The following is a 7,534-nucleotide window of genomic DNA, read 5'->3' as shown; positions in this document are numbered from 1 at the left end:
GGAAAGGCTGCCCTGTGCACCCCCAGCGGTGCTGGGGAACCTGCACCCGCCCCCACCACTGGCTGGTTTGGGGTAACTTTGGCTTTTGGGGCAGTTTTGGTGCTGGTGTTTTGTCCCTGTGCCAGGTGGGCTTGTGGCATGGTTGATGCTCCAGGATGGAGCCATGGGGCAAGTCATTGAATCCAACATCTCTCTTTGCAGGGGAGGTGGGGTTGGAAAAGAAATGGAGTTAATGGCAGGGAAACATCCCAGCTGGATCCCCCCTTATCCTTCTGTATCTCCCCTTATCCTTCTGTATCTCCCCTTATCCTTCTGTTTCTCCCCTTTCCCAGCTGGATCCCCCCTTATCCTTCTGTTTCTCCCCTTATCCTTCTGTATCTCCCCTTATCCTTCTGTATCTCCCCTTATCCTTCTGTTTCTCCCCTTATCCTTCTGTTTCTCCCCTTATCCTTCTGTTTCTCCCCTTATCCTTCTGTTTCTCCCCTTATCCTTCTGTTTCTCTCCTTATCCTTCTGTATCTCCCCTTATCCTTCTGTTTCTCTCCTTATCCTTCTGTATCTCCCCTTATACTTCTGTTTCTCCAAGGTGCTGTGTTGCTGCCCATGACTGGGATTTGCAGCGTTTTCCCCTTTTCCATTACCCCAAGAACTTCCTGACTGCCCTGAGAGCACAGGCCCAGTTGCTTTTCCCAGCAGCTCTTCCCTAAGGTGTGAGGAAGAGGAGGGATGCAGCCCGAGGGATGCAGCCCAAGGGATGCTCTGGAAGATTGCTGAGGGTTGGAGGAGGCAGATTGCTGGCTGTGGGACAAAGCAGCCACCAGCACGCTGGAGAGAGGAACAGAATTTATTGACACCCAACGATGTTTTCAAACCCCTCCAAAGATCACGTGTGGGAAGATGATGTCCGTGCCCTGAGCAGGACTGGGCTCTTCTGCCACCACTCACTTCTGGCGTGTCACCTGGAAGAAGAAGAAAGGCAATGCTTGAGCCAAGCAGGGGTGGAGCTCTGACAGCGCCAGGTCTTGGTGCCCAAGCGGTCGCCTTACGCTGGAGATCCAGGAGGTGTAGGCAGAGACGCGGGTGAAGACAGTGGGTTTGCGCTGGACGTTGCAGCCCAGGCTGGAGACGAAGCTGGTGACACCATGGACCTGGTACTCCCCGTTCACCGCGCAGTGGAGGGGACCTCCGGAATCACCCTGTGGGCGAGGAGCAGCGTGGAATGGGAGGAAGGGGGATGCTGGGGGGATGCCAGTGGGGAAATGAGGTCCTGGGGGTGTACCTGGCAGCCGGAGTGCACGCCATCACCGCCGGCACACACCATGGAGGTCTTGACGGTGGAGCCCCAGTACTGGGAGCTGGAGCAGACCTGGTAGTCCACCACAGGCAGGTACGCCTGCAGCAGGACGCTGGAGAGCTGCCCGTTGGCTGCACACAACCAAGCCCCAGTTAAGGCCACGCCGGTAAAGACCTGAGAGACGTGGCGACCACCCCCTTGCCAAAGCAGAGTCCACAGCCACCACTGAGACCCTTCCCCACCATAACCCCCCCTCAAACCTTGGCATGACCCCAACCACCACTGGGCAACTCCACACCCTGACCAAAGCCCTGCATGATGCCTCCCGGGACCTCAAAAGGCTTAAAAGGATCATTCAGCTTCTCATGTTTCCCATGGTTTGGGGGTGACTGAGGGCCAGGGTGACCCATGGGCACTCACTGCGGGTGAGCCCCCAGCCTGTGATGTAGCAGGGGTAGTTGTTGGTCAGGACGGATCCCGCCTTGGGCAGCACCGCCAGCTTCACGTAGTTATTCAGGTGGGCAGAGCTGGACAGGCGGATCAGGGCAATGTCGTAGCTGGTGAGAGGAGGGAGAGAACGTTGTAAGGACCATCCCATTCCCAGCGATGTTCCCCAAAACCCCCTCTCCCCGTGCGTTACCCCTTGGCAGCGTCGCCGTTCCAGTTGGGATGGATGACAATCTTGCTCACACTGAGGATCTGCTCGTTGCCATCTTCCACATAGAGGTTGTGAGCACCGGCCACCACACGCAGCGTCAGGCCACTGCCGGGAAGGTGGAATAACTTAGGATCAGGGCCTGAATTATGGATATTTCAAGAGTGAAGCGAAACAGAGAGGTTCAGTGCAGGAAAAAGATGCTCCCAGAGATGGTCCATGTAACCTCTTCATGAAGAACCATCAAAGACCTTAAAGGACTGTTGCTCTCTGGGTTGGGGCAGCCAGAATTTCCCTTTGGAAAGGTTTTTGGTAGGAAACAGCTTTTCCATGAGAGGAAGGTCCTGGTGCCTACTCACCTATCCACGCAGTGGGCTGCCGTCAGCACCCCGTTTTTATAGATGAGGGACCCTCCGCAGGTGTGATGCCAGCCACCATTGGCGTAATACTGGAGAGAGATCTGGGGAGGGCGAGTGCAAGACATGGGGGGGGTGTCACCACATGGTCCCGGGCAGTGAGATCCCTGTGGGATTTCTCATCTGGCTCCAGGAAGGACCCACCTGGGAGGGCCAGGAGTGCGAGAGCACCTCGGTCCCACCGACCACCCGTTGCACCCCATCGAGAGCCGTCTCGGAGCAGCGCCCTGTGGGACAGAAGGTGGTGGGGATGGGGACAGGCGACTGGCACCCAAAGGGCTGTCACCACTGAGGCCAGTGGCTTCCCGCAGAGCACGCACCACAGAGGGCAAGGGCAGCGAGGAGCAGGAGCTGCAGCATCATCCTGGACCGCGGTGGCGCTTCTGCGGCGGGGGCTGCACCGCGGCGGCTTTAAAAGGGGCAGGGAAGGAGGGATGGGAAGAAAACCAGGTGCCACGGCCCTATCGAGCAGCCTTGGTCACTATTCCAAAGCACACATGGCCCCAAAGGTCCATGCAAAAAACCCCCAGATTCCATCAGCCTCGGACAGGCAGCCCCAAACCCCGGGGAGACGATGCCCCCTCTTGCACCTTCCTCTTCTGCACATCTCAGGCAATGGTGTCATGAGTTTCTTCCAGTCTTAAGCCCCGGCTGCAGCTCTTGCATCGTGTTTATTTGTGGGATGCCTCCAAGAGGTTTATCCAACACGTGAAGGGTGCCTGCCCTGGCACAGGGAAAACAAGGCAAATACAAGGCAAGAACTTCACCCCCTCCAAAAAACCCACCCAGGACAACCAGAACCAAAGCAGGGACCAGACACAACCTCCATGGGGCGTTACTTGGGGTTAAATGAAACACCAAGATTGTTTGCAACAAAATCCCGATTTCTGGCCAGAACAGTTTGAGTTTTTCACCCTTTGGAAAGAAATTGAGGCTGTTCTGGGGGCTGAACCTACAGCATTGAGGGGTTTGCTCCGCTGGTGGAGCAATCGCTGGAACACAGCGCCCGTAGCTGGTCACCCACATAAAAAAGATAAAAAGGAAAGAAAGAAAAGCACCTGCTGCAGTTCTGCTCTTATCTGCAAGGAAAACACGAGACTTCACATGGAAAAGAGTCTCCAACTAATCGCTTATTTGTTTTATGGGCACAGAAGGGACCACAGAGAGGGACAAAAACAAAGTCTCCACCCCAGCAGAAGGACACCCCAACTCAACTTGGAACCACCCCAAATGGGACAGCTCATTACAAAACCAGCTTCAAGCCCATTTTTGGGCTGCAAAAGGGAGTTTCCAGGGCAAGAAAAGGGAGGAAAACTGATTGTAAGGAGGGGTGGGAGCTCAGAGGAAGCCAGAGACGGGATCTCCATAAAATAAATCATCTCTTTATTCGATGTCATATATTCAAAGACGAGTTCTTCCATCCTCGTGCCACTTCCAGGAGGGTTTTTTCTCCCCATTCTAAATGCCATGGCAATGAGGCGGCACCTACAGTAGTTGGGCTTGAAGAGAACCAAGGGAGGGAGGAATGTGCCAGGCACTGGTGAGAGCCTTTCCAGGAGGATGCTGCAGTGCATTGGAGCTGTGCATTGGAGCCACCCTCCAGCTCAGCCCAAGGATGAGCTGTGCCCAGGAGTCACCATCAGAAGAAAAAGAGTAATAAAAGGATCCTCATTTCCCCTCCACATCCAGGCTGGTCCCTTGGGTCCAACTCCACCATCCAGGCTGGTCCCTTGGGTCCAACTCCACCATCCTGGCAGCACCACAGCAGCCAGGGCTGGATCCTGGCAGTACTGAGGAGGGCGGAATTCCCTTGTCCACACAGGGCACAACAACCCATGATCCAGCTTCCCATGGGATGAGCTGCCCAGCTGGTCACCATCCTCCTCCTCACTGGCAGGAGTTTCAGGTGCAGGGGGGAGGTTTAAATGCCCGAGATGAATTCCAGAGTCTCTGGCTGGAGCCAGGGAGGGGGAGGATGAGCAGCAGGTACCCAAGAGCATCCTTGGGCTGCGTTTCAGGCTCTGGGGGTATGGCCAGCTGAGCTTGGCTCATCAGGCTTCCCCATTCCAAAGGCACAGGACTGAGTTCAAGGCAACCATGAAATGCAGCATATTTAAGGCTTCTGCTTCTTAAATTAAAAAAGAGGAAGTTTGGGTTGGATTCCGGTTTCCTGAGCACGGTCGGGGGCAGCTCGGGGGGCTTGGGCCGCTCTAGGTGAAGGACCAGAGCTGGTGGGGGTCTGCCAGGTTGCAGGGAACCATCGCCGGGTGCTTCCCTCGCGCTGTCAGGCACATCCCGGAGGCCGGGTTCTTAATCAGCCGGTCCTGATGGAAAACAGAGACGGCTTCAGCTCAGCGATGCCGGGGGATGAGGAAAGCACCATCACAGGGGGATGATGCCACCATCCCCTCGGTGGTTCCTAGGGGAACCCGCTGCATCTCCTCACCTGCGCCAGGTCCCACTCCTCGCTGGCTGGCACCCGCCCGGGTTTCCCTCTGTATTGGCACTCACGGAGCTCCGCTGAGCCCGCGCCCGCCCGGAGGCAGAGCTCCTTCCCGATGTTGTGCCGCAGCTCCCGCTGGCTCGTGTACTCAAAGTACTGGGGGGACAGGACCAGAGATGGGACGTCAGAGGGGGACAACCAGGGTGGTTGGAGGAGAGGGAAAGGCTGGGGTTGATGAGTGCCCACCTGGTTGCCTCCCAGCCCATGGCAGGGGTACATGATGAGTGGTTTCCCACCGTGGTTGTTCTCACCGACATCCAGGCAGCTCTTGGTGCCCTCATTTTTGATCTGCAGGGGCGCAGACAGAGGGGCAAGGGAGTGAGATGGTGCTGCAAGGTCCCAGGGTAGGGACTCACCTTGGGTTTGGGTTTTGCAGGGCACTTATTGCTGTACAAACACAATCCCGGTACTAGGTGCTGTGTCCGGGTCCCTTGTCCTTTCCAGGACATGCGGAACACCCCGTGCCAACGCCTCTGTCCCACCAAGCCAAAGGTGAGAGTGCCCGGGATGAGGTTTCAGGAAACAAAGGTGAATGAAAAGCTGGTCGGGAGCCAGCGCCCAGCCCTTGCCCTGCCTTCTGCATCCACATCCCCCCGGGTGAGGGGGCAGGACTCAGACCCCAACACCCAGCTTGGAGCCAAGGGGTGGGTTTTGGCAGCTCTATGCTCAGGGATGGAGCCGGTGCTCTGCGGCTGCCTGGCCCCCGCTCCATCTCTCAGGTCCACCCTGTACATGTCAGCACCAGCGTGGTGCCTGGGGAAGCTTTCAGCTCTTTCGCCTGATTTAACCCAATGCTTTAACCCAGTGCCACGTCCCCACAGAACCCCCACCCCGGAACTCGCCCCAAACCAGCTCTGCCGGATTCCAGCTCTTTCCTTGTCAGCCAGAGCCCAAACCGGCCCCACCAGCCAGGGATGGACGTGGTGACGGTGACGGACACGGCTGCACCAAAACCTTCCAGAGCGCTGATTTAAATGCAACCCCCCCAAACCCAACCTCTGGGGTCTTCCCTGTCGGTGCTGTTTCCAGCCAAGGACTGAGCCCAGCGGGATGCTCCGGGCATCCGGCACCTACCGCTCCATAAAACATTGGAGTCAGGTCAGGGACGAACATCTCCGGGTAGATGGTCTGGAGGTACCAGGTGAAGTTCTTACAGTGGAGCCGCTCCCTCAGCCTGCGCCGGTCTGTAATGTCACCATACGTCTTCTATCGACAAAGCCACGTGAGAAAATTAAACTAACCTCCGAAGCCAGCAAGGAAACAGCAAAACATCCCTCCCGAGCCCAGAGCTTTGGCCAGGGACTGGGACTGGTGGCTGGGTCTTGCAAGACACCCCAGCACTGGGCAGGTACCCTCTGGCTCCAGGTTTGGGATGTTTTGGCATCACAGTACAACGTTTTAATGTTGTAAAAATAACAACAAGAATTAACCCCCCTGTTTTTCTACTAGAAAACACGATGACCAAATAGAATAACATCATAAATAGGGTTTTGGCTGAGCCCATCTCCTCCCCCTCCCTGCTCAGGCTTGAGCTCCCAGCAGGATCAACCCCTCCTGGAAGCCCGCTGGTGTGCCCAGTACCTCTCTGGCCATCTGCGCAGCTTGCTGGTTCCTCCTGTAGAAGATCTCCTTGTAGTCATCCATCCAGACCTCAGCCAGGCGGACCTGGTTCCTGGAGATGACCTGGGTGCCCTTGGGGAAGGTGTGGGGGCTCTTGGAGCGGAAGACATGACCCACGACGGAGCAAGGGATGATCTCAATCTGACCCCCACACTGCCAGACCTAGAGGGAGGCACGGCCTGAGACATGGGGAGTCCCCGTACCCCCCAACAAGGAGCAGCCCTGAAGATGCACTTTGGAGATGGCACCAACCCCTCCTTACCCTAAAGGACATTTCCACGTTCTCGCCCCCCCAGATCTCCATCTGATCGTCATAGGAGCCGATGTGCTCAAAGTAGGATCTGGAGATGGCAAAGAGGCCACCAGCAAAGGTCGGGGACCTACGGGGGAGGGAGAAAGAGCAGCAAAATAGGGGTAAAATAAGACCAGAGAAGCAGAAGCCTGAGTTCTGGAGACACCAGGGCCCTCATGAGCAGTGTCCCCCCATCTCCCTGCCCCACATGTGGTGGCTTTGGCAGCGGGGCCGGACGCAGCTTGCAGGAAGGGCCGAGGTGGCAGCATGACACGGGGGGGGCTCGCTTCCAGCTTGGACTCCAGGCAAAGGGGATGCTGTTACCAGAGCCTATTGCCGGGCAGAAGGGGGGGGCCGGGAGCGTGGCGCCCGCCCGCTCCGCCGCTGCTCTAATCTTTTCCATCTGATCTTTAGGAGAGGCTGGAACAGAAGCTTCCCTTTGAAGGGAAGAATAAGCCCAGGATCCGCCGAGCTGCCGCGTTCCTGCCGAGCGGAGATGAGGCACCGCCGGGAGCCAAACCAGCGCCTCCTCATACAAGGGACCTTTATTGGGACCGGGATGTCTCCCAGGTGACCTCTGCACAAAGCCAGGGACGGGGCATGGATGGGGCCAGGCAGCATGTCCGGTGCCCGACAAAGGGGGCACCAACGGGGAGGTGCAGTGGGAAAAACAACGTTCAGAGTTTCTCTATATGCGAAATAAAGGGAGGAAAACCGGGAGTTTTGGTGCAACGTGATCTGCAGGTGACACATTC

At 57.0% G+C, this 7,534-nt stretch overlaps 2 protein-coding genes across 2 annotated transcripts in view; both read right to left on the bottom strand.

The window, feature by feature from the left end:
* Positions 1 to 940: 940 nt before the first annotated feature.
* On the bottom strand, positions 941 to 2,724 carry CELA1 (chymotrypsin-like elastase family, member 1). The gene is made up of 8 exons (XM_010024141.1): positions 2,685 to 2,724; positions 2,509 to 2,591; positions 2,308 to 2,408; positions 1,934 to 2,056; positions 1,714 to 1,850; positions 1,279 to 1,424; positions 1,046 to 1,195; positions 941 to 958 (listed from the first exon to the last, which is right to left on the bottom strand). The coding sequence occupies exons 1-8, from the start codon at positions 2,722 to 2,724 to the stop codon at positions 941 to 943; spliced, it is 798 nt and encodes a 265-aa protein (XP_010022443.1).
* Positions 2,725 to 4,574: 1,850 nt separating this feature from the next.
* Positions 4,575 to 7,534, bottom strand: part of LOC104413212 (polypeptide N-acetylgalactosaminyltransferase 6-like) — a 6,581-nt gene continuing 3,621 nt past the window's right edge. Inside the window, exons 8-13 of the mRNA XM_010024140.1 lie at positions 6,750 to 6,867; positions 6,449 to 6,649; positions 5,942 to 6,073; positions 5,054 to 5,155; positions 4,811 to 4,963; positions 4,575 to 4,688 (exon numbers count right to left, since the gene is read on the bottom strand). Coding sequence (XP_010022442.1) covers positions 4,575 to 4,688; positions 4,811 to 4,963; positions 5,054 to 5,155; positions 5,942 to 6,073; positions 6,449 to 6,649; positions 6,750 to 6,867 — 820 coding nt within the window. The remainder of the gene's footprint in view (positions 4,689 to 4,810; positions 4,964 to 5,053; positions 5,156 to 5,941; positions 6,074 to 6,448; positions 6,650 to 6,749; positions 6,868 to 7,534) is intronic.

This window comes from Nestor notabilis, unplaced genomic scaffold (assembly GCF_000696875.1).
Source record: "Nestor notabilis isolate BGI_N333 unplaced genomic scaffold, ASM69687v1 scaffold19041, whole genome shotgun sequence".
NCBI lineage: Eukaryota > Metazoa > Chordata > Aves > Psittaciformes > Psittacidae > Nestor > Nestor notabilis.
Note: the sequence above shows the minus strand (reverse complement) of the source record. Positions and strands in the feature narration are given on the sequence as shown.

Bases quoted from the DNA above. Each gene is read 5' to 3' on its own strand.
- CELA1 (XM_010024141.1), bottom strand. From the start codon at position 2,724: ATGCTGCAGCTCCTGCTCCTCGCTGCCCTTGCCCTCTGTG. The intron at 2,409-2,508 runs GTGGGTCCTTCC...CGCCCTCCCCAG, and splicing joins CGCACTCCTGGCCCTCCCAG to ATCTCTCTCCAGTATTACGC. The intron at 2,057-2,307 runs GTGAGTAGGCAC...CCTTCCCGGCAG, and splicing joins GCAGCCCACTGCGTGGATAG to TGGCCTGACGCTGCGTGTGG.